At 42.1% G+C, this 25507-nt stretch overlaps 1 protein-coding gene across 2 annotated transcripts; it reads right to left on the reverse strand.

Moving 5' to 3' along the window:
- Positions 1 to 535: 535 nt before the first annotated feature.
- kdr (kinase insert domain receptor (a type III receptor tyrosine kinase)) lies at positions 536 to 20641 on the reverse strand. Of its 2 annotated transcripts, none has more exons than XM_079158570.1 (31): positions 20495 to 20641; positions 19581 to 19674; positions 19297 to 19499; positions 18111 to 18232; positions 17100 to 17265; positions 16344 to 16483; positions 15144 to 15327; positions 14323 to 14437; positions 13997 to 14163; positions 13743 to 13899; positions 12699 to 12819; positions 12071 to 12182; positions 11765 to 11964; positions 10640 to 10808; positions 9767 to 9913; positions 9550 to 9681; positions 7667 to 7773; positions 7159 to 7294; positions 6104 to 6208; positions 5888 to 6001; positions 5350 to 5438; positions 5086 to 5248; positions 4886 to 4977; positions 4646 to 4768; positions 3736 to 3847; positions 3545 to 3644; positions 3351 to 3456; positions 2771 to 2916; positions 2304 to 2388; positions 1291 to 1376; positions 536 to 1195 (listed from the first exon to the last, which is right to left on the reverse strand). In XM_079158570.1, the coding sequence occupies exons 1-31, from the start codon at positions 20547 to 20549 to the stop codon at positions 979 to 981; spliced, it is 4065 nt and encodes a 1354-aa protein (XP_079014696.1). In that variant the 5' UTR covers positions 20550 to 20641; the 3' UTR covers positions 536 to 978. The 2 variants fall into 2 exon arrangements, with proteins under 2 accessions (XP_079014696.1, XP_079014695.1); XM_079158569.1 differs by having other exon boundaries at positions 17100 to 17268.
- Positions 20642 to 25507: the final 4866 nt, after the last annotated feature.

Below are 25507 nucleotides of genomic sequence, written 5' to 3' on the forward strand. Positions count from 1 at the left end.
ATCCAATCATTGATCCGCTCGCGTGCTCAATACTTCACAAACGCATTCATCTTCGATAGAACCTATAACTATTTAAAACAACTTCGGACTCGCGCGGACAAGTAGTGTGCCTGCAAAAGCGTGTTTTTAATAGCAAGTTAACGAAGATGCGTGTGATTGGGAAGTAGTGACTGTAGAAAAGCGAGGAGACATACAAGACACGATCTGAAGGCGATTAATTGATATATAAATGGTTATTTTGGTTACTGGTCTTCGCCGGACTATTATGGGCACTGTGAGCTGAATACCGCTGAGAAAATACCCAAGGTTGGAAGGGCATTGTTCCTATAGCACACACACACACACACACACACACACACACACACACACACACACACACACACACACACACACACACACACACACACACACGGAAGTAGTTTTCTTTGCTTTAGACGCAGAGAAATGAAATGAGATGTGTCTGGATTCATGGATTAGTGATGAATACGGGAGACTTCACAATAACAGAGTAGACAAGAGCTTATAATCTGTGAGTATTTTTTATTTTATAAAACTAGTTACATGTATTGCAGGTTTAGTAATACATTTTCAATAAAATACTGTAAGTTATATATATATGCAGAGAAGAACTGTACAAATGTGACACTGCTGGGATCGATGTGTGAGAACTGCCTCCTTACTGGACATTTAATGTGCCAAAAAAACAAACATTTGCAGATTCAATTATCTAAAAGCTCCAGATGTCATTTCCTGCATTGGAGCTTCCGGAAGTGGGCGTGTCCTCGTCGTTTACGCGCTGAGTAAACATGAAAGCATGTCCGAAGAGAGCTACGCTTACAAACTCATCACACAACCTTCCATGTGTCTTTCCCCAGCGGACTTATTGTGTAACACCTGTGACTCATACAGTGAAAAGACCTGGGGGTTAAGTTGTTGTGTGTGTGTGTGTGTGTGTGTGTGTGTGTGGGGGGGGGGGGGTCAGACAGGCGGCGTGCTGTAGCGGATCTCCGCGTTGAACTTGTCCGGCGTCTTGGGCAGCGGAGGCTTCTTCAGCATGTTGTGCTTCATGATGGCCTCCTCGTTGGCGTAGATCGGGGCGTCCGTGTCGTCGGAGTGGTACCCCGACTGGTATCCGCTCGTCTGATTGGACGACTCCGAGGCCAGAGACTCTTTACTCTTAAAGCGCAGCAGCTGACTGGAGGAGGGGACAGGAAGGGGGACGTTACATTTAAACTTGATTTGCAGCTAAAACACATCAAAAGTCTGTCTGGTTATGATGTGAGCCCTCACCTGAAGTTGGGTGTAGTTGGCAGCTGTGGATTCAAACCCTTCACCTCCTCAGGTGAGAAGCACAAACCACAGTCTGTGTGACCCTCCTGTAGAAACAGCAACAGTGGACAAGGACAAATAAAAACAAATGAATGTGAACGTGTGTTTGCTTGCAATGAGAGAAAATTTGCTTGGTAAGTGTTTTTAAAATAAGATTTATTTATTATATCGAGGCCTTTTTAATTGATTTTGAGCAATATTTCACCAGTAGACATACAGTGCTGCGGGGATGACGTACTGGTTCCCTCGACAAAAAGCCAATGAGATTAGATTTTGGATTGTTGCAGAAATAAACATTTATGATATGAGCAAGTTAATCTTCTCAAATGAATACGATCAGCAGACGTAAAAAGCTAAAGTATGAAGGTCACGTGACTTCACGTCTCCACCACTAAGCTAAAGGAGGACTAGTGTTCTAGTGAGGACGTTTAGTCCAATTGACGTCTCGTCAATCTTCACCGTATCGTTAAGATTGACTTATAATCGATCAATCGACTCTCTAAATACTTGGTGATTTATTTTCTGACAGTCCACTAATGGACAAATAGATTAAGACCATTGACGGTTTTTACACCAAGTAATCTAACATGGAGTCAATTCATCAACATTATCTTTTTTAACTTAGTGACTCTAGTATTTTAAGTATATTTTCTGTATTCAAAATATCAGTTGTGTTTTTCCTTCATAGATTTTCAAAAAGTAAAGAAATGTATGAATTTGACATTCTTCTTATATATTCATAAATTCATAATGTATAAACACAATGCATGCAATCAAGTAAAACATCTTTTATCATATTCACTTCTTGTTGACATCGTGTCGTAGAGGTCTGACTTTTATTAAATGCACTTTTAATATTTCATGTCAATGTAAAGGAACATTTTAGAACAAATACAATAAGGCTCATTTTCTCAGGAGTAAGTAGATGAAAACTGTGATGTGCGACGTTGTGTGTTGGATGTGCAGACGTTCACCATGACACTGCTGCGAGCCACAGGGATGTCCTCAAACGTCTTCACGCTGAGGGGACGACCGCACCGCTCGCTCTGCTGGGACAGTCTGCACAGAGGAGGCAAGTGATTGGACAACATTCCACAGCTGAGGATTTGAAATCTTGAAGCCGTAAGTGCAGGGCACAAAATATTCCCGTAATGACGATTTCAACAGATTCCCACCTGCAGAAATATTTTGTTTGACCAACAAAATTGGTCTTTGCACTCTGAGTCAAGTTCCTAAATTTGTCCTAAATTTCGAGTTTCAAGTCCCAAAAAAGTAAAAATGCGCTTTTCAACAAATGTTTTGCCGTCCACATGTTTTGCATTCTGAAATTTGTTTTCAATTGCTTCTGGTAATGTAACGTTTTCATGGTTCTCTCCTGCAGCTTGGTTAGATTCATTAGATCTGTTGAATTAAGAGTGGAGAGTGAGATCATCATGCTGACCCTAAGGACGGCGGGTTGTCGTAGTGGAGCTGAGCCTCCAGGATTTCCCCGCTCTGCGGCCTGCTGTAGGGGTTCCTGGGGTCGGGGGTCACCGGAGATCCTTCTGCCTCGCTGCCGACTGTCAGAGGAATGTAGTCCTTCCCATCCTGGATGACCAAGAGTACTCTTAATGATTTCACCTCAAATACACGCTGGATCAAATTAATCCACACAAATGAGTAGAAATATATGAACTCACATTTAAAAATGATCAATTAAATGTTTTCCAGTAATTACTTTTCCTGATGCTGTAATCAGCTTTCTCCTGTCGCAGCTAGCTTGCGTCAGCCTTTATTTATTTTCTTGTTCAACTTCAGCTAACTTCCTAAATTTCCCAGAGTGAGTTCTGGTTTACTGGGAACACTGACAGCCATAACTATAGCGCAGTAAAAGACACGGACACTGCCTTTTAATCATCAATTGCATGATGGACTATTGAGGCTGTACAGAAACCGGTACATCTGAATCATTTTACTTTTGCTGTCTGACAGCTGACAATATTTCCCGGAGTTTAAATGTTTTATGGACGCGGTAGACAGACCTGTTGGGCGCTGGCCTGCAGCAGGTTGCCCAGATGTTCCACCAGCTCCGCGAATGTCGGCCTGTCTGTGGGACGATCCAGCCAGCAGTCCAACATGGTCTGGTATCTATAAGTAAATTGGATCACGGTTAAGACGTTGGAGCGAGTTCAGTTTTTTCTGCGTGTGACCTGCATCGTGTCGACTTTCCGCTCACATCTCGGTGGTGGCGTATTCCGGAGGTCTCATCCTGGTGCCCTCCTTAAGCCTCCTGCAGAATAACTCGTCGATGCAAACACCCGGATAGGGAGAAGCCCCTGTAGGAGATAGAGAGAAGAGGCGATGCTGCAGGTGTACAGTGATCATTGTGTGTCAAGTGTTGTGTGTAACGGTGATTATGAGGCTCACCCAGAGAAAAGATCTCCCAGAGAAGAACTCCAAAAGACCAAACGTCACTTTGTGTGGTGTACACCCGATCGAAGATGGTCTCCGGAGCCATCCACTTTAGAGGGAGACGAGCCTGTAGCAAGAAGAGGACGTAAGCTTCATTACTTCACATATTTTGATTGTTTGATGAGTCCCCTTTTGACTGCAGGAACTTCCCCAGAAACTAGGAGCTCTTTGAGGAACATTGCGTTTCGACCGCAGTGACCAGAGTCTAAATACAGTGTTTCGATGTTAACTGAGGTATTAAATCAAGAGAGAAGTAGAGTCATTTTCTCATAGACTTCTATACAACCGGAGGAGTCGACCCCCTGATGGTCACTAGAGAGAATGCAGGTTTTAAGACACTTCAGCATTAGTTTCACTTTTCAGACCCGGAGGTTGCCGCATGGTTTTCCCCCTCAAAAATGCCCCCGGTAAGGGGTAGTACTTTCTGAAAGTACAGGAGCTTTCAGGGTGTGGTTTTTAAGTGATGTCCGTCGCTGTTTGGTCAAACACACACAGCGCCGCTGCTTCAACCCGCGTACCGCTTCATTAATAAATATAGTTTAAATTTCCTCCTCTGCATTTCATCAGTTGATGTCGTTGCAATGAGACAAAACCACGTTTTTTGTTGTTTTTTTTAAAGATGAGACGGGCACAATGAGCTGCAGACTGCAGAGTGTTTACCACGTGACCGTCAGCAGCCATCGTCCCAGCGGACTAATTTTGCCTGATCTTCGCCGGTCTTTAAACCATTATGGAAACACAGACAACAATGGGCCAAAGGAACCTTTTTAGTTCGTTGAAAAGTAGTCCCGGGACTAAAATGACCAGAAACCGCTCAGTGGAAACGCAGCTATTGATCCCACATGCGTTAGTGTGGGCGACTCACATCTCCCTTGCGGACATAGTCGGGGTCTTTGTAGACGTCTCTAGCGAGGCCAAAGTCGCAGATCTTCACCACATTGTTCTCTGAAAGCAGGATGTTTCTGGCTGCTAGATCTCTGTGGATGCACTACAGAGCAAACAGAAACAAATGGGAGTCACATTCACACGCAAAGAGAGATTATCATCACCAATTTTGGATGTCTGCATGCGTACACACAGACGTCTAGATAATATTTAGTTTCACCTTGCGGGACGACAGAAACTCCATGCCTTTAGCCACCTGGAAGCTGTAGCAGATCAGGTCCTCCATGGTCAGATGGTCCTCGTCTGAGCTCTCTGTGGTCACATGATGCATTTTAGATCATAACCGTGAGCCCTGAACAACATTACAGGTGTCCACAACAACTAATGTGGGAGTTAGTCATTCTGCGTTGTCTTCCCCACCTTCCTGCGTGTCCACGTTGCTGCCTGAAGCCCGGTCTCCAGCTCTGGAGCAGACGGCCGTTCCAGTGCAGATGTCCAGCTGGGCGATCTTCCCCAAGCCCAGATCCCCTTCGGCCACATCCTCGTCTGCAGACGCCCACTTCTGGCTGTCCACCCGCTTCCTCTGTTGACCGCGAGGGAAAACACAGAGAAAGAAAGAGTCAGAATGATATTTTATTCAAGCTGCAGGTTTTCAAGGACTCAATCAGAGAGAGCTACATTTACCTTGTAGGGGCTGTACTCGCCACGCTTGCTCTTCAGGTAGCTGGAGAGGTTTCCGTTTTTACAGTACTCCACAATCACCATCAGTGGCCCTGCGGAGTGAGGGGAAGAGGTTAAGGCTGATGTTATGAAGCCTGAGTTTGGCGATTTTGCCATCTCCATCTTGGATTACGGCCGTCGCCATGTTGTTGTCTTTTGCAACCAGTGAACAGAAGTGACCATTTTAGGACTGAGGAGGAGTGACGTAGAGACGTCGTATACGTCTCTGGTAGAGACCTGTCAATCACTGTGTAGCCCCGCCCTAAAGCATCCCCTGCTTTATGGTCTGTTTGACTCTAAATGGACCATCATTTACTAAATGAACATCATGCTGTATTGAAGAAGACTTGAAACATGTTTACTAAGGTAATATATCAAGAGAGTAGTCATTTTCTCATAGACTTCTATACAACCAGAGGAGTCGCCCCCTGATGGTCATTAGAGAGAATGCAGCCTGGTCATGAAGAAAAGAGGACGAAGATAAGGACAGCTGCTCGCTCACCTCCAGGCTTCGTACAGGCTCCCAGCAGGTTGACGACGTTGAGATGATGTCCAATATGAATGAGGATTTTCAGCTCGGACATCAAGGCGCGGTACTCACTCGACGTGGCTCCCTCTGTAACACAGACAGATTTAATTTAACTTTGTGTGTTTGGAGTTTTTTTATTTATTGTCTTTGTGTTCGTATGGAGAGAAAAAGGGAGGAGGAAACACTCACCTTTAAGCATCTTGACTGCGACAGTGGTGCACGTGGTGGCTTTCTCGATGCCGAAGGCGGCCGCTTCTACCACCTGACCGAATGCTCCTCGTCCCAGCGGGTCACCTTTAAATGCAGGACATTCATCATGAAGACACAAATAACAGCGTCAGATGCAGTAACCCTTCTTTGACATCACCCGTCATATGATGTGTTCATTAGAATTTGTTTTAAACTGGAATTCATCTAAAACGATCAACCATATAAAAGTGGATAATTTGTAGTTTTGCTAGCGTTGGTCCACCACTTTAGTCCAGACTGAAATGTCTCAACAACTATTGGATGGATTGCTATATTTGCCGATTTGTAAAAAGTCTGAATTAATGCTTTGTGAGGTCTCTCCGCAAGATGACAAGCAAAACAACTTTTAAAATGCTTGTTTTCTGAATGGAGTTTGGATTGATCAGTGCTAGGCTACGCTAACATTGTAGCAGCTCCATCAACACTCAAAATAACATCATCTAGGCATAAATTTGGCAGCGTCGTTATTGTTTGTACCAAACGGTTTATAGTTTCGTCCGGTCTCTGCTAATATCAGGTATCATAACGCTCTGGGTGAACAGCTGCAATACTTTTTTTTCTCCATTTCTGATTCAACGTCAGGACGTCAGTGATGAAGGGAGGAGAATCTCAACGCTGATATGCTTTCGCAACACAGCGTCTCGCGAATTTCTCGCTCGAGTTGAAATATTTCAGCTCCCACAAATAAGGCTAATTTCCCATCTACTCGCGTCCATTCACGTCTATGCATTGACGTTGTATGTAAACTTGTCATGCAAAAAATCCACTTTGCCTTTGGTGTGAACAATACATTATAGAGCCATGCTGCTAGCTTGACCTGAACACAGAAAAAAATATATTAAAGTGAAAAATGTATCTATTTCAGCATAAGGCAATGTGATCTTTTTAAAACTCTTCTAACTCTCTAAGCTGGGACTTGCAGGAGCTTAGTGTCCTGTTCATGTTTGCTTGACTCCTTACTCGCTATGCCACCTTGCAGCCTTCAGTAGTCTCACCTAGCTTCAACCTGTCCCGAGGGAACTCCCATTTGTTAGCATCGTACGTGAGCCTCTCGCACTGCTCGTCCATGGGCATGTCCTCTGAGTCCAGGATCATGGACAGGTAGCCCGTCTTCAGATCCCCCCGAGTTGGCTGAAACCGTACAAGAAAATACGTCTGAATTAATGATTAAAAACTAAATTGTACAGCGTTTTTCCAGTGACTCTATTGCCCCTCCCGTTAAAAAAACGATCCCAATCAGTGCTGCTGGTCTACGTGACTTATCGGAGCAGAAAGTGGACCCTGTTGTTCCTGGAAACAAAGGAGAGCTGCCACTGAGAGCCAAACCAGTCACTTCTAATCAGTCACACACACCCCCACAGTGTGTGTGTGCTTGTGTGTGCATTTTAGCTGTACTTCTTATTTTCTTTTTTTTTATTCAGAATCCTCCTTCCTTGGATTCTCCAAAGGAAGGATGTATGTAGTGTGGTGGCAAAGGGAGGATGAGGATGAGGAAATTCTTACTCTCTTTCTTCCACGGATGACAAAGACGATCAGTAACCAGAAAAACATGGCGATGACCACTGACCCGATGGGAACAATCAGCTCCACATTGGTCTTTTCCTCTGCACCTAGAATTGACCCAACAATTTGAGAAGCAGGCGTGCTCACAAACAACAAATCCCTCAGTGACAAAAACATGGGACAGTCACGGTGGAATGTCGATTATAATTTCAGTGGAGTGCCTTGGTGGAGTTGCATAAAGTTCAGACAGTCTTGTCTTTGGCATGTTCACGTGTGTGTGTGTGTGTGTGTGTGTGTGTGTGTATGTGTGTGTGTGTGTGTGTGTGTGTGTGTGTTTGGGCTGGAGGAAGGAGACTGTTGGAATCTGGACTGTAAGCAAACTGATATTTTATCTAGTCATAACAAATGTTCAGGAGTCAGCAAGAACAATTACTGCCAAAGACAACTTGGAAAAGCCCTTTTGGAGCCGAGTAACATGCTGTAATGAACCGCTTCTCTCCGCTGCGATTCAGCTTAGAGACTGTACGGAAATGATTAGGGGAAAGATTGGGTCAGAAAAGGGGAGGGAATGGTATTTTTTCTTCTTGAGGTTTCGAGGGTAGTCTGAATATTTTATATTCAAACTTTTTTAGCATCACAGATTAATTGTTCCCGTGTGAAATGTATTTTAAACATGTGTTTTAAAAAAGTAAATGCATTCAGAAAATCCCTTTTTTTACACTGCTCGCTCTCGCTTGTTGCTCTGTAAAAACTCCCTCACATGCATGCAAGATGTTCTTGTTATCCGTCCGTCCTCTGCCCTCCCTTGTTTTGCAGGGACGACGCCGGAGCCGAGAGCAACTCTAACTGGCTCTACGTTCTGCTGGCGGGATCCAGGTCACGTAAGCCCTGGTTCCAGTCATTTGTTTGTGTGTCGCTGTGTCGCTGTAGACGGTAGAGCAGAGGCTGGAGCTGGCCTCTCCCTTTGTCCTGCTCTCTCCTCATTGTTTTGGATTTAGAAACACAGAGGAGGATGTGTGCTAACTGGGCCAACTTCCTGTCATGCGGAAGCAAAGTTATTCTTACTCTAAATCTTTGATATCAAAAAATGTCAGATGTTTGATATGAATCGGTGAAGCCTTGAGGTCAGATATAAATACACGGTCTTTGTGAGTATTGAGGGTATTTACAAGAGGTTAAGGCTGGAGTACCTTACATGAACTATGAGCAATATGTTCTTCATCAGCTGGATTAGATGGATTACTGAACTGGCCTACTGGGCACAGGTCCAGGGGCTCAGAGGGGTCTGGGGCACCTGGGCCCTCTGTTTGAAGTGAGCGTTAACATTTCTTGTTGGAAGGTAAATGTACTCTAAATCTAGTAAATGTCTTCAAAAAGATGCAAAACATATACAAAGAGACACAAAATGATCACAAAAGACAAAGAATGACTACGTAGAGGCACAAAAGATCCCAAAAAGACAACATTGAGACGGAACTATTACAAAAAGACTCAAAACTGTTTCAAACACACACAAAGGGATCACAAAAAGAGACACGAATGGACTACAGAGAGATACAAAACAACTACAAAGAGACACATCACGACTACAAAGAGATGCAAAAAGATAAAAAAAAGATTTTGAGACAGAACGAAGACCCCATAAAAGTATTAAACGAGCACGAAATAAGTATATAGAGAATCAAAAAGAGCATAAAGACACGAAAAACAACTACAAACAGACACAAAACGACAACTACTTTTGGGGCTCTTGCTCCCGTGTAGAAGGGGTCGGGGGCCTTTGACATGTCTGTGCCCAGGGGCCGATATATGTTATCAGTAAACAGGAAATACTTCATCATTATACTGTAATACTTCAGGTATGATTCGGGGGAGGGACTCACCTTCAGTAGTCAAATAGGCCTGTGAGGTGTCACAGCCTCGGCTGTTACAGGCGGTGCAGGTGTACAGGCCGCTGTCGTCCTTCTTCACTCGCTGAATGGTCAGAATGTGGTTGTGCTGACTCAGGATCACGCCTGAAAGCAATCCGTGCTGTTTGATTAAATAAACTGTGGCAACGCGTGAAGTAAGTGAGTGGAGTGTTCATGAAGAAAGCCTCACCTGAGCCCACCACCACAGTGTGGTTGTTTTTGGTCCACACCACCGTCGGGTTCGGGGTCCCGGCAGCGTCGCACAGGAGACTGATCGTTGCGCTCACGTTAACCTTTTGGTCGGTTAAATTATTGAGGATCCTCGCAGCCTCAAGACCTAAAATCAGAATCACGGGAAATTAATTTTAAAAAACTAAATGTCAGTTTTTGTCAAAAACATCTGAAAGAAAAGGTTTAAATTGGGATGTAGAATGAAATAATCGTGCACAAAGATTTTCCCTCAATCAAATGCCCCGCTCTTAATACTTGCAGAGTAATATATTCCTCATAACTTCTCATTTTGTATTCTTCATGATTCGTGATATCAAGCTTTGTCTTTGAAAAACATTGCCGTCGCCATCTTGGCTTTTCCCCAACCAGTGAACAGGAAGTGACCATATCTGGACTGAGGAGGAGTGACGTAGAGACGCCACGTCTCTGGTGTCGACCTGTCAATCACTGTGTAGCTCCGCCCCTAAAGCATCCCCTGCTTTATGGTCTGTTTGACTCTAAATGGACCATCATTTACTAAATGAACATCATGCTGTATTGAAGAAGACTTGAAACTAGAGATTGAGACCATAAACTCATGTTTACAATGTTTACTGAGGTAATAAATCAAGAGAGAAGTAGTCATTTTCTCATAGACTTCTATACAACCAGAGGAGTCGCCCCCTGGTGGACATTAGAGAGAATGCAGCTTTAACACACTTCAGCATCGGCTTCACTCGGCAGAACCGGAGGTTGCCGCCTGCTTGAAATTATGGTTTTCCATTGTGGCTGATCAACTTGTAGGTCCTCAGTGTTCTCAAACATAAAAAAGGGAATTGTACATTTTTCTCACCTTTGAGAGAAAGCCGGCGCAGCAGGCAGGTTTTCTCCCGAGTCTTAATGTTTTCTACCTGACAGGCGTACAGACCCTCATCCCGAGGGGACACGTTGGGCAGCGACAGCTCCAGGGTCACGTTGGTGCCCTGCAGGCTGGACAGCGTTACACGAGACGGGGGACTCCGCTGCAGTTCAAGGGAGCGACGGGAAGTATATATTAAGTATATAGGGCAATATAATCATGATAATATTCTGTTACAAGTAGAAGTCCTGGATTCAAAACCTTACTAAGTCAAAGTGCAAAAGTATTAAGAAGTTAAAGTGATCATTATGCAGAGTAATACATTACTGACGCATAAGGTGTTCATCACGTTAATGTTGCAGCCGGTAAAGGTGGAGTTCATTTTAATGGCTTGTTGTGTAGTTTAATCTATAATTAAAGCTGCTAGCAGCGATGAACGGACCCTCACACCCTCGCTTGTGTCGGAGGTACTCGTGGGACGGGCGGCGTGGCTATGAATGGGGCGGGGCTGGGCTGTTGGGTATGAGTCGTAATTGTCATTTAAATGTCTTATGGCTGTGAAATTTGGAGCAGATTTTACTAAGGACTCTGAAGTTGCAACAACTTCGGACTAAACAAGGCCCCTTTTTGCCGCCTCGTCACATTCAATTAAAAATGGCCGACCTTCGGTTGGGTTTTGGTTATAACTCCAAGAGGCTTTTTTTGCAAGAGACCCCTTCTCGAATGTGTATAGTATGTTATCCTTTGTTTATATTTTACATTCTAGATGTTGTAGTTTGGTATATTTAGGGTATTCTATTATATTCCTAATAGTGTGTATTCTATAGATATACAGTATAGCGTTGATGTGTTATTATTGTCATTTACTGTCGTGGACAACCTGCTGCTTTAACACAATCATTTCCCAATTTGGGATTAATAAAGTACATCTAGCTGACAATCTATCTATCTAATACATCATGATTCATTAGTTGATTATATTTTGTGTTGATAATGTGAATCTGCTAATTAACTAAAGCTGTCAGATAAAAGTTATGGAGTAAAAAATGACACATGTAGTGTAGTAGAAGTATAAAGTAGCAGAAAAAAATAGAAAATACTACTGTAAAGTACAAGTACCTCAAAATTGTTCTTAACTACGGTTACATTCCACCACGGGCGACATGGCTGCACCGGCGTGATCTGCTCCGACTCCGATATGTTGGTGACACCGAACCAGGTCATGTTCCCGTAGAGCAGCTTGTCGGCCTTACAGCGCAGAACCACGTGGTCCTCCTCTAAGGGCCCGCCGGAGGGAGACACGCTCACCTCCAGGCCGCCTGCAGAGCACAGATGGGACACGCGGGCGTTGGTGAATACCGAAGCGTGGTCGCGGTTACAGGAAGGAAGCCACATGAGACCAAAAATAACAAGAACAGTGCTCACGTGTGACGTGGAAAAAGATGATGCGTGAGTCCTCCCCTACTTTGTTGGCAGCCGTGCATCTGTAGAGGGCGTGGGCCTCGGCTCTCTGAATCTTCAAAGAGCTCGCGATTTTCTGGGAAAATGCAGTTAATTTGTTTATGATTGATCATTAAATAAAGTGCAACTGCAACACTGTTGAGCTGAGGACTGAAGCTGCTGTTATAATAAATAAACGAATAATTAAATAAATGACTGAATAAATAAAATGATAAAGAAATGTAGAAATAAAACTGAATCATCAAATAAACTGAATCATCAAATAAATGTACAGGTTAATTAAAAAAATATATTATATTAAGCTATATCTATTTATTTTAACAAAATAGCAAATGAATGAATAAAGAATAAAGAAAAGCAGAAATAAATGTAAACAATATAAATATTTAAATAAAAATAAATTAATACAAAATGATTTTAATTTTAAAATTATTTCTGTGCATATTTATTCATTCCAAATTGAACAATTGAGGCTTTTATTTCTTTATTTTTTTCTTTATTGTTTCATTTATTTATTATAATGCCAGCTTTAGTCCTCCACAGCGGACAGCAGGGAGAAGGGGGGTGTAAGTAATCGAGGGGAATTATTTACCTTTTGGTTCAGCCCGGCGTCAATTATGATGCGTTCGACTGGTTGGTGACCGGTGCTGTTGCTGATATGCCTCCAGCCTGTGCACTCCGCTAGCTGCACCTCAGACTTGATCAGCCGTGACCTTTTGGACATAAACAAACAGAAACCAGGTGACACATCTTTAAAAAATGTCCTCACAGAAGCTGCACTAATCACCCACGTCAGTGTAGGAGCAGAGTTGTTTCTCTTTCACTCTGATGCACCAAACGCATTTTAACATTTACAAACGGAGAACTATGACTTTCACTATGACGGTCATGTACTTGTTTCTTTCTTTGTCTTTTCTGTTATTGCTGAGCTATGCAACTTATTTTTAGTCGCGGCAGAGACAAAACTGTCGATCAAAATTAAGAAGAACAAGGAAGTTCAGTTTATTTTAAAATTCAGAACATGATAACGAGAGAAAGAAAAAGTCTGCAAGAAGAGACGCAGCTTCAGCAGGAAGAAGAGCTTTCTTTTTTCTTTTTCTTTACAGGGAGCACGACGGGAACAACAGGAAGCGCAGTGCAGGACTGAGGAAGTGCTCCGATGTGTAGACAGGAGATAAGGAAACCTGCTGATGGTCTTCTCTGGACAAAGCCGGCCACTCACACACACACACACACACACACGCCTCCTCCTTTCTATCAACACGCGTCAGATCACGGCCTACCCGAGGAGGCTGTCGGGTGACCGCCGACGCCGCCCGTCTGTATATTGCAAATGGACCAGAAACTGATCCAGGAACGTACGCACCAAATCTCAAGATTGTATAAAATCAGTAAACACATTCTCAAGTCTGAGAATAACTGATTTCCTTGTTTAAAAAAAAGGGGACATTGTGAAGAACATGAATCACATCCGCTGATCTGCATCGGGTCAGAGGGGCGCTCTCATTGTCTCTTCTCCTGTTTTTGTCAACATCACGAAAGCAGCTATTCCTTCTTCTAAACCAACGACCTGTTGACAACGAGTCGAGCTGAGAAGCACGTGAGCGCTGCACGCGCACTCGAAAAAAGGACTCACTGGAAGGCCTTCGGACAGTCGTCTTTAGACATCCACTGCCACAGGACGTGTGCAGGTGTGGGGAATCCACGGGCGGTGCACCTCAGGGTGGGGCTGCTGCCGTACGGGTACACATCAGTGTCCACCGCCACCTCCTTCTCAATGATGTGAGGAGGCACTGTTAGAAGAAGAGACTGACAGTTAACACCACTGTCCCGCCAGTAACGGCGTAAAAAAATACTGTAAAAAAAACAAAAAAACAAGAGAAAACATGCCGTTGACCAGCAGCTGGAAGGAGCGCCTCTGCTCCTCTTTGGTGATCTTATTGGTCAGGACCATTGTGTAATTCCCAGCATCCATGTCTGTGACTCCGCGGATGACGAGGGCGTCGTTTCTCTGTTTTATTCTGTAATCGTCCTTCAGTGGAAGGCCGTTCTTTAGCCTGGGCAGACAGAGCAGCGTACAAAGCGTGACATGAAGTATCTGAATCTACATGAATGTGACAAAGATCACAATGGAAAGTTACGTTTTTTTAACTAACTGTATGACAAAGTGCTGCTAGTACTTTATGCCACAACGTATTGTTCCGCTGTGAACGCACCATTTGGAGTTGGGCTCTGGGTAGGCGGAGTACTTGACGGGGATGGATGTTTGATCCCCCACGTTTACCTCCCAAACCTTCGTCCACGGCTCTTTCATATCAATGAAAGGCTTTTCTGGAAACAAAAAAAAGAGTCACAACACAAATGTTCAATATTTCAATATTCAAATCTTAAGAAAGAACCATAGAAATTGTCCCATCAATCTTATGAGCATTGAGAAAATGGGAAAAGTGTTGTGGTTAAAGAAAAAAAGGGAATAGATAAACATCACTGTGTATTATTGGAGCCATTGTATGTAGAAAGAAATGAATGAAATAAAATATGGAAGCCACGAAAAAAAAAGATTCTGAGAGAAAAGACGTGGTTCCTTTAATCTCAGAGAGTTTTCTAAACGATCACTTTGTATTCTCAGAGGTTATTCAAGTTTTTTCTCTCACATTTCTGAGTTTTTTCTTGTATATTTACTACTTTAATCTTTTCAAATATCAAAGTTTTTTTCGTGTAAATAATCTCAAATGTATTGAGATGGTGAAAGATAAATTGAAGAGTAAAACAAAACACATTAAAATATATATTTTTTTATGAATTAATTTGAGGTTGCAGGAAAAGTATGTTTTATTTCTCTTTACAATCGATGTTAATTATTTAACTAAAACTACTTTTTGACTTATTCATTATATTTTTTACTTTTGACGTTCTGGGGTTCCATAAGACACAAAAACAAAAATAAAAAACACTTTTTGGAAAAGAATAGGAGAGAAATATTGAAAAATAAAACAGTTCCACCTGAGCGGGAGGTCTCTGTATTCAGCACACCTACCATACACTTTAAGAAATGCTGAGGCACTTTTCTCCATCTTCCCGCTGGAGGCGGTGCAGGTGTATTCTCCGGTGTGGTCGACCGTCACGTTCTCCACTCTGAGTTTGCTGGAGAGCTCCAGCGAGTTCCACAGCTTCTTCTTGTTGGGCGTCGTGTGGGTCGGCCTCGAATTGTTCACCGAGGTCTGACATGAGAGAGAGAGAACGATTCAGACGATTAAAAACACATCAGAATGAATGTGGACATACAGAGAAGAAGACTTTTTTTAAGCTAAAACAAACCTAAAGTAAGCAAAGCCTTTCAGTTAACTAATCTGTTGCAGGCGTAGACGGTGTTTAAGAAGTGGACGTAGCAGTCGTGTCGTCACTCATTGGTTTGTGGACGACGGTTTTGAAGCCTCAAGTTCATCATTTTGGCCGTCGCCATCTTGATGCTTTTGCAACCAATGATAGGAATTTACCTTATTTGGACTGTGAAGGAGTGACGTTAGAGACGCTGTATGAACGCCCTAAAGCATCCCCTGCTTTATGGTCTGTTTGACTCTAAATGGACCAACATTTACTAAATGAACATCATGCTGTATTGAAGAAGACTTGAAACTAGAGATTGAGACCATAAACTCATGTTTACAATGTTTACTGAGGTAATAAATCAAGAGAGAAGTAGAGTCATTTTCTCATAGACTTCTATACAACCAGAGGAGTCGCCCCCTGGTGGACACTAGAGAGAATGCAGCTTTAACACATGAAGCTTTGGCTTCACTCTGCAGACCTGGAGGTTGTCGCCTGGTTCCAGACCACATGTTGGCATCTGCCGTGGCTCAAAAATTGACTTCCATAGGAAGTGTTTTTGTTTGTTTTTTTAATCTGCAGAATACCCGATATGTTATGATCCAATAAAGTTAGGCACTATACGAGAGTACGAGAGTAAAACACACCTGGGGGAGATCTGCACTCTATATGCTCTTTACTAGTTTTTCTTATATGAACCGGCACAACATCAAAAACACATCTGGTCACCTTTGCACTTTGAGATAAACTAAAGGATTCCTGAAAGCAGGAAGTAAGGAATACGTGAGGAAGTCAGATACAACACTTCTGGCGTCTCTGTCCGTCTTCAGCAGCATATTAAAGAGACAGGCTGTCACATGTAAAATATACACGACACAGAGGGAAGAGCAGGAAGGCCTCGGGCACTGACCAGGGCCTGACCGGAGTGCGTCCAGTTGAATTCGATGCCCACGTTGAGCTCGGTTTTGGCCGTGCAGCCGAGCTCCAGCCGCTCCCCCGCAGACAGCCTGAGCTGAGCGGGGGTCAGGGTGAGTTCGTAGATCTTGTATCCTGCGGAAAAGAAAAGGGAGGGACGGCATGGCAGTCAGTCGACGGCCTATTGTTCTCCTGCGACTACTGACTCTCTCTCTCTGCTCGTACTTTTCCTCGCTCGCTCAGTACTCCACCAAGTCTTTCACTTGCTTTGCGATCATATTTTCCCCTACAGCTTGAAATGAAATTCTGTCCACACCACCTACGTTTTACAAAATATCTCCTCTAGAACTAGAACCCTAGAACGCAAAAAAACCCAGACTCCAAGGTGGCAATACAGGCTAAATCACTGATACCTCAAATACCAGAGGAGGTTCTGCTAATTGTCCTTTGGCGGCGTTAACAAATTGTAAACAATAGCAAAGCAATAGGTAATTATTTCTTTATTTATACATACTTTATATTTGGTGCTATGGCACCAAACACATTTTGTTCTACGAAAAAAACTCTGTTTGCGTGTAGACGAGAGGCCACAACGTAGAGAGAAATATCTTTTTTTTTAATATATACTGTATATATATATATATAGACAGGACCTTAGACGGCCTTTTCACTACGTTTAGATATCCATTCAGTCTAATAAAACACACACATATTAACTTCTACAGCTGATACTTTGCTGTGTGAATCTTACCGACTACAGCCAGAATGTAGAGGGGCGACTTGAACGTCTCATTTCCGATGCGGGTCTGGCAGGACACGACGCCGGCGTAGCTGATCAGGTGACTCGGGACCGTGAAGCCCGTCCTGGCGTCCCACAGGGAGTCCTTCCCGTCGGGGTGGAGCTCCTTATTTGGATACTTCTGACAGACACAAAACATTTACTGATTTCGAACATAGAAAAATAAATTTTAAAAAACACACCAGGAAGTTTTCAACACAAGCACCCATACCCAGATATGTAAATAAGATAAGATAAAAAAAACTCCACATTAGGTGAAAAAATTACTTGAGAATGTATATGTTTACTCAACATGAGGATGAGTCTCTGTGTCTGTAGAACATGTGACGCCATAGAGGAGCTTTCTAAAGTCTGCAAAAACAACCCAGATGAGGTCATCATCGGAAACAAGGGGCATTACTCAGATATCGAGGGTCAACTTGTTAACTGGTGACTCGCGATGGCAGCTGTTTAAAACACCAACAGATCATGTAGGTGTCCTCATAAAAGCCTTCAATTCAATTTAAATACAGACTAATCTGTTTATTATCTACCGACTATACGCAAGTTAGTACGAGCAACCAAAAGTCACCAGTTAGCACAGTCGCGTGTTAAAGTGAAACACCGAAATGATCCTGATCCTGTCGAATCTGACAACCGAACATGCAACAAGCAGGCATGTTGACGTCGATAACAGTTTGAATTCAGTGTCTAAAGCTCGATAACTCGTCTGGATGGCCGTTGACAACATGCACACGTATGTTTTTAATGACGTCGGCTGTAAAAGGGTCTATTGGTTGCATTTTTAGAAACAACATAATATCATTATTATTATAAATAACATAATATCTCTGCATTTGTTACTTTGTTTATTGTTAATGTGCGACCCTTTAAAATGAGGTATTAGCTGGTCATCCTGCAGAAGTTGCTTCCATTCTGTGCAGCAGAGAGAACATGAAGCGAACAGAAGCAACTCTTCCTCACAGTGTGGAGCGTGACGTTGAGATCCTCCACCGAGCCTCGGCACGGTATCACCACCCGCTCTCCCTCACGGATGAACACCACCTCGTATTCTTTCTCAGGCGGCACAAATGGCACCTTGTAATCTGAAATAAAACAGACAATATGTGTAAGTTAAGTTAAAAACGGTGTATTAGTTAGCAGTGTGTCCTTTGTGAGACTGTGACAGCAGGATTTACAGGATTTTGGGGTATAAATGTTGACAGTGATACTATTTGCAGTTTAGCAATCCGAACCTTTAACAGAATTTGACTTAATGACGTCTGCAAGACTTCAGCCAGCGTCTCTAACCTGACGGTGGGTTTGTGAACCATAGCGTTGAATACAAGTGTTTTTTTGACTGTATAAGCCGAGATCAGTGTTTCCCAAACTTAAAAAACAGAAATCTCGACCCCAAACCACATTTATGTATAAATTGTGAGGATGAATTTGTGCGTAAACTAAAGTTCTGCTGCCATTTCCACATCTTACATTATCTTAAATTGTTAAACCAGCCATTTAGAAGAGATATACATTTGTTAAATCTTGTTATATGCATATGTAATTGAAAACATGTACAGGATTTAACAGGCTCTCGTTTTCTCCCTCTTATCATGAAAACAGAATGTACGCTAGCCTTTCATATTAGATTCAATGTTATAAGTAGGCCACAAATATTCAAACAATACGAACGTTCACGCTTCCTCACTTGGCTCAAAGGTGTAATGCGGATATAAAAGTCTATGGAAGAAATTCTAAAACATTGTGTAACCAGTGTAGCATTAAAGCATGGCGCAAATAACATGCTAGCTATCTATCTAGTGGACAGCTGGCTGGTTAGCAAGCTCGCTAATTCCACCATGGTTTAATGCTACACTGGTTACAGAAAAAGAGCTAAACAGTCAAAACTAACAACAATCGCCATTTTCTTTTGTACGAGTCAAATTAACCCAAAAAACAGTTCAATGTTTCCTCAGAAGTTTTGAGTATTCTGAATTTATTGGGTTTTATGGTGTAGTTGTGATCCAGACGGCTTGTTTAAAGGCACCGTTTCTTAATACTTGTTTGATATTTTCACAGTATTTATACAACACTTAGACCTACTTTATAATAAAATATATAATACAATATAATAAAGCAAAGATGTCAGTTTGTTTAGAGTGGGTTGTACCGTTGACAAACACATAAGCTGCGACTGAAGTCTTGCCGTCCTCCACCTTCAGGTCCCTGTAGGAGCACTGGTACTGTCCCGTTTCGTTGACGGTCGCGTTGGAGATCTGCAGCGTCGTGCAGAAGAGTCCCGATCCACTGCAGTCACCGGTGGAGACGCGAGTGCTCGTGGGAGGGGTCGTCCACCTCAGGTACTGGCGGCCTCTGCACACACGAGAGATATTGAGTCACTTCTGTACTGTATGTGTGGATTGAACTCGTTAAAGTATATTCATACGTATATACCTGCATGTCAGTTCCAGGTTGTCCGATTTGTTCATCCTGTGAATGCCATAGACGTTCAGCGTCGGTGGATCGGGCATAAACCGCAGTTCGATGGCTGGAGGAGTCGACAAACACAGTGATGACACAAGTCTGTGCAGCGCTAACAAACAACAGCTACACAAAAGGGGTCAGAGGTCACTATTGTTTCCAATAACGCGCACAGTATGGTCCTTTAAAAAATGTACTAAATGGAAATTAAATCAGGTTCAAAAGCTCAAGGTAGGAACTTTAAAGTGCAAAAAAAGATATATTTTTAAAAAAGGGTGTTTCGTAACTGGCTACTGAGGGGACATTTTTTTTCCACTGCTGCAGAAAATGGCGGAGCTGTGTCAAAACAGGAAGCAGGGGAAGATGGGCCGGGTCAGGCTCAATAGCCCGGCACAGTGTGGCCTAGGTGCGGTTCCTGTTTCTGAGGATACAGGCTGCCCACCACCTCCCTGTGAGGCCCTAAAACACACATTGTATTGTGTGGAAAACAAAACTTTACAGGCTGACCAAGTGGGAATTATATAAGTTTGATTTGATTGATTTGTCACAGATATAATTATTATATCGGGTTGTATTTAGTTCTTCTTTGTCAAGTAGACTCACATTTCCCTCCTTTTCTCAACAAAACCCAGAGCAGAAATCAATGGATTAAACTAGAATACTTTCTCATAATCATCACATTTCAGACTTATGGAACTCTTCATTGACCACAAAAGTATTCAGCAAAGTTCATTTATGTGTGTCCTAATAGTCACAACTGACAGCTACATTACATTGACATAAAAAAAGAATAAATGATTGCCTCTATTGCGAAACTTAGTTTGTTATCGAACTGAAGTTTTTGGTTCAGAAAGAAGATTTGATGAGTATTTAATTGATTCTCTTACCAGCAACACAGCTGATTTTCAGAATAATGCCAAACAGTGAGACTGCCTGCGCCATCGTCCGTCAGTAACGATAATCCTACAGGCTCAGTGTGCTAATCCATCGACTTCTGATGTTTGAGATTCCACTCCAGAGAAAGTTTGGCGACGGCAGAAAGTCATGAAAACGAGCAGCGGAGGACTGCGAGTCCAAATGGAGCTGAAGCTGCTGCTGAGGATGGAGAGACTCCTTCAGCTGGACAGCCTGCAGGGGAGGAGTCTCTCTCTCTCTCTCTCTCTCTCTCTCTGTCTGTCTCTATCTGTCTGTCTGTCTGAAAAAAGTCATATTATTGGATGTCAAAAAAGTAATAAAAAATGTCATAGTATAGTTTTTCATAGAAGACAATCGTATGGTATGTCATAAAAAGTCAGAACTCAGTATAATATATCATGAAAATATAAAAAAGTTAGTGTTGTAAAAATGTCGCAGTATAGTTAAAAAAAGTCATAGAATAGTCTATGATGGTATAGTATGTCATAAAGATTCATAGCATAGTATGTAAAGAATTCGAAAAATATCATAGTACTGTATGGGGAGAAAAAGGTCATAATATACCCCAAAATACTCAAAAAAGTAATAAAATGTCATAGTATAGTATATCAAAAACAAATCAAAAGATGTTAGTGTCTTAAAAGTCATAGGATAATATGTCAAAGAAATCATTATAATGGCATTGTATAGTATGTCAAAATCATATTATAGTATGTCTTTAAAAAGTCATAAAAAAGTAATTGTATAGTATGTAATACAAATTATAGTATAGTACGTCAAAAGAATTACTATTGTCATAGTATAGTAAGCCATAAAAATACATAGAAAATGTCATGAATGTGGCAAAGTATAGCATGTAAAAAGAAGTCATAGAACTACTCAAAAAATCATAAAAATGGCATTGTGTAGTTGTTATAAAAAGTCCAGAAATGTCATAGTATAGTATGTAAACAAAATGTATTAAATGTCATAGTATAGTATGTCATGAAAATACATAGTATGTCTTTAAAAAGACAACACATTTAATAATATAGTACAGGGGTGGCCAACCCGCGGCTCGCGAGCCGCATGCGGCTCTTTGCCCGGTTTCATGCGGCTCTTACGTTCATATCGAAGTTTGTATTTGTGTTTTTTTAATGTTCGTGTTCGCTTCGCTTGAGTTAAATACGGTATTTTCGTCAAACGCGCATGTGCGGCCACAGATTACGTTCCTCGTCGACCCATTTAACGCCGAGACGGACTGTTTGAAAGCCCCGCTTTAAGTAAAAATGTAAAAGTCGGACAATTTACAAATATCCGTTGTATCGCGCAAGGCGGAGCTCCTCCCCGATCCGCACGCGCCGCGCACACCTCCACCAGCGTATGTGACAGCAGCAGCAGCAGCCACCCTCCCCGCCGACGAAGAAGGAGCAGCAGCACCCCCCCCCCCCCCCCCCCCCACCGCCGACAACCGGCCCTTTGGGGGCAACCATGATGCTGATGTGGCCCCAGAGCGACAATGAGTTTGACACCCCTGGTGTACACAATGTTCATTGTTGAAAATGACTGGCCTGTGGTCTTAGGAGTCAATTTCTGTCATTATCATATTGGTGTGTGACATTTACAATAAATCTGGCTGAGCAAAGGTATGTGTGTGTGTGAGGAAGGGATAGGGTGATGTTCATGTGTGCCCATGTGTATGATGTGGCTCTTTGCGGTAACACAGTAAAAAATGTGGCTCTTGGTCTCTGACAGGTTGGCCACCCCTGATATAGTAAGTCATGAAAATGGTATGTCATAAAAAGTCATAAAACTCATGTAGGCAGTCGGTCGCACAGACCACAGGAGGGCTGCACACGTTGTGTTCGACGCATACACCTCTGTGGAGCTGGTTGAACTAGCCACCTTGTTTTGATTGTCACAGTGAAATTGCCTCGATGCTTGCCAGAATAAACTATACGCACTTCATGGTATAGAGATTGATTTTCATTCTTTGCGTTTTGTTTCCCCTCTAGACTGATTTTATTTTCTATAAACAGACGAAAGCGCAGGCATGTCGGTAGTAATCCGTGTGAGTGCAACTCGCTTGTATGAGTCACAAAGCGATGCAACGTCCCGGATTGACAGTCTCCACCCCTCTTTCCCCCCTCTTCCTCCCTCTTCCTCCCTCTCTCCTCCCTCCGCCTGTGTGTCGTTCTGTGTGCAGAAGCGGGAGGTAAGAAGTTGCGCAGTACGATCCAGAGGAGCACGGAGACGGGCCTGGCGGTGGAGATGAGGAGCAGGATGACTCGGCAGGCCAGCCGGGAGTCCACGGACGGCAGCATGAACAGCTACAGCTCCGAGGGAAAGTAAGGAGACGCACATTCATCAGCCAAAGAGCTCCTGCACACTGGCCGGGGGGGGGGGCTCCCTACCAATGCTGAGGCCAAACCTACGCCCTTGGATTTACTGCTCTTATGGCAAATGACAAGTGAGATAAGCACAATTATTATTTATTTATGTGTTTATTTATTTATTATTGAATCAGTTATTAGATGTTGCCTACCGTCACGGTAGAAGTTATTCGATTATTAGAACATCTGATAACTTCTACTATCACAGTAGCAGCACCAGATTCCTGGGGGTGGACATCAGTGAGGACCTCTCGTGGACAGCCAACACAACATCACTGGCAAAGAAAGCCCAGAGGCGCCTCTACTTCTTCCGCAAACTGAAAAAAGCAAGAACCCCCCCACCCATCATGTGCACTTTTTACCGAGGCACCATCGAGAGCATCCTGACAAACTGCATCACTGTGTGGGTGGAAACTGCACCGCTTACAACAGGACAGCTATTGTTATCCTGTTTTCTTTATTGTTGAAGCATTCCAACTATAGTTATCCTGTTTTCTTTATTCCACTATTTCTTCCGTACGTTTTTTGCAACTCTTCTCCTTCCACATTTTTTAAGCTACAGAAACCGTTCGAATATCAAAATGTTCAGCTCTTTCAGCAGAGGGGTGCTATGACTTTTCATATTTCAAATATTTAAACTTTTTGAATTATTAAGCTCTTTGCACTTTTTTTTTTTAAAAGGTTTCTATGGAGAGTATTTTCAAATCCTCTTAAAGTTCTTCAACTTTCAAATCCTTCAACTTCCTCATACTTTCAGCTACAGACACCATTTCAACTTTAAAATGTTGGAAAAATCCTGATCTTTTGCCGCATAATTCAGCTTTTTGATATCTTTTATACTTTTTGAACTGTCCCATTTTAACTTTTATGATTTTTTCAGTCCTTTTCTGCCTTTATAATGGGTGTGTATTGCGCAGCTTAGAGTGCGTGATGTCACCGCTAGAGTGAAGAGCAGCTTCAGAAAAAATATTTGTCTTTTGCCTTTGACTCCACAATTTTATCAGATATCATCTACTATCACAGTAGAAGTTATCAGATATCATCTACTATCACAGTAGAAGTTATCAGATATCATCTACTATCACAGTAGAAGTTATCAGATATCATCTACTATCACAGTAGAAGTTATTAGAAGTTATTAGAAGTTGTTAGAAGTTGTCTACTATCACAGTAGAAGTTATCAGATATCATCTACTATCACAGTAGAAGTTATCAGATATCATCTACTATCACAGTAGAAGTTATTAGAAGTTGTCTACTATCACAGTAGAAGTTATCAGATATCATCTACTATCACAGTAGAAGTTATCAGATATCATCTACTATCACAGTAGAAGTTATCAGATATCATCTACTATCACAGTAGAAGTTATTAGAAGTTGTCTACTATCACAGTAGAAGTTATCAGATATCATCTACTATCACAGTAGAAGTTATAGATGTTGTCTATCACAGCGATAAAGGAGAGGGCAGAGTTGACAGCTGAAACCTCTTTATGGATCAAGTCTTCCTCAACCTCTTAAAAGCTGTGTGTCGTCCAGACTGGACTTCACCTGGTTCTCATTTCTTCCCCTGAGAGGGCTGAGAGCACATCTGTCCATCAGCATCTCCTCTGTCTGCGAGGTTTCTGGTCTATCCATGGAGATTGTTTCCTGAACCTCCGATCCACACATGTAGATGTTGGAGATGCCTTGCCTTTTGCCTTTGACTCCACAATTTTATCAGATATCATCTACTATCACAGTAGAAGTTATCAGATATCATCTACTATCACAGTAGAAGTTATTAGAAGTTGTCTACTATCACAGTAGAAGTTATCAGATATCATCTACTATCACAGTAGAAGTTATCAGATATCATCTACTATCACAGTAGAAGTTATTAGAAGTTGTCTACTATCACAGTAGAAGTTATTAGAAGTTGTCTACTATCACAGTAGAAGTTATCAGATATCATCTACTATCACAGTAGAAGTTATTAGAAGTTGTCTACTATCACAGTAGAAGTTATTAGAAGTTGTCTACTATCACAGTAGAAGTTATCAGATATCATCTACTATCACAGTAGAAGTTATTAGAAGTTGTCTACTATCACAGTAGAAGTTATCAGATATCATCTACTATCACAGTAGAAGTTATTAGAAGTTGTCTACTATCACAGTAGAAGTTATCAGATATCATCTACTATCACAGTAGAAGTTATTAGAAGTTGTCTACTATCACAGTAGAAGTTATTAGAAGTTGTCTACTATCACAGTAGAAGTTATCAGATATCATCTACTATCACAGTAGAAGTTATTAGAAGTTGTCTACTATCACAGTAGAAGTTATTAGAAGTTGTCTACTATCACAGTAGAAGTTATCAGATATCATCTACTATCACAGTAGAAGTTATCAGATATCATCTACTATCACAGTAGAAGTTATTAGAAGTTGTCTACTATCACAGTAGAAGTTATCAGATATCATCTACTATCACAGTAGAAGTTATTAGAAGTTGTCTACTATCACAGTAGAAGTTATTAGAAGTTGTCTACTATCACAGTAGAAGTTATCAGATATCATCTACTATCACAGTAGAAGTTATCAGATATCATCTACTATCACAGTAGAA

The sequence above is a fragment of the Pholis gunnellus genome (assembly GCF_910591455.1).
Source record: "Pholis gunnellus genome assembly, chromosome: 4".
Classification (NCBI taxonomy): Eukaryota; Metazoa; Chordata; class Actinopteri; order Perciformes; family Pholidae; genus Pholis; species Pholis gunnellus.

Excerpts from the sequence above, each read along its gene's own strand:
- kdr (XM_079158569.1), bottom strand. The coding sequence starts at position 20,549 with ATGGCGCAGGCAGTCTCACTGTTTGGCATTATTCTGAAAATCAGCTGT. Across the intron at positions 18,233-19,296 it reads AGCTTATGTGTTTGTCAACG|ATTACAAGGTGCCATTTGTG; the intron begins GTACAACCCACT and ends GTTTTATTTCAG. Across the intron at positions 14,164-14,322 it reads CCAGAGCCCAACTCCAAATG|GCTAAAGAACGGCCTTCCAC; the intron begins GTGCGTTCACAG and ends CTGTCTGCCCAG.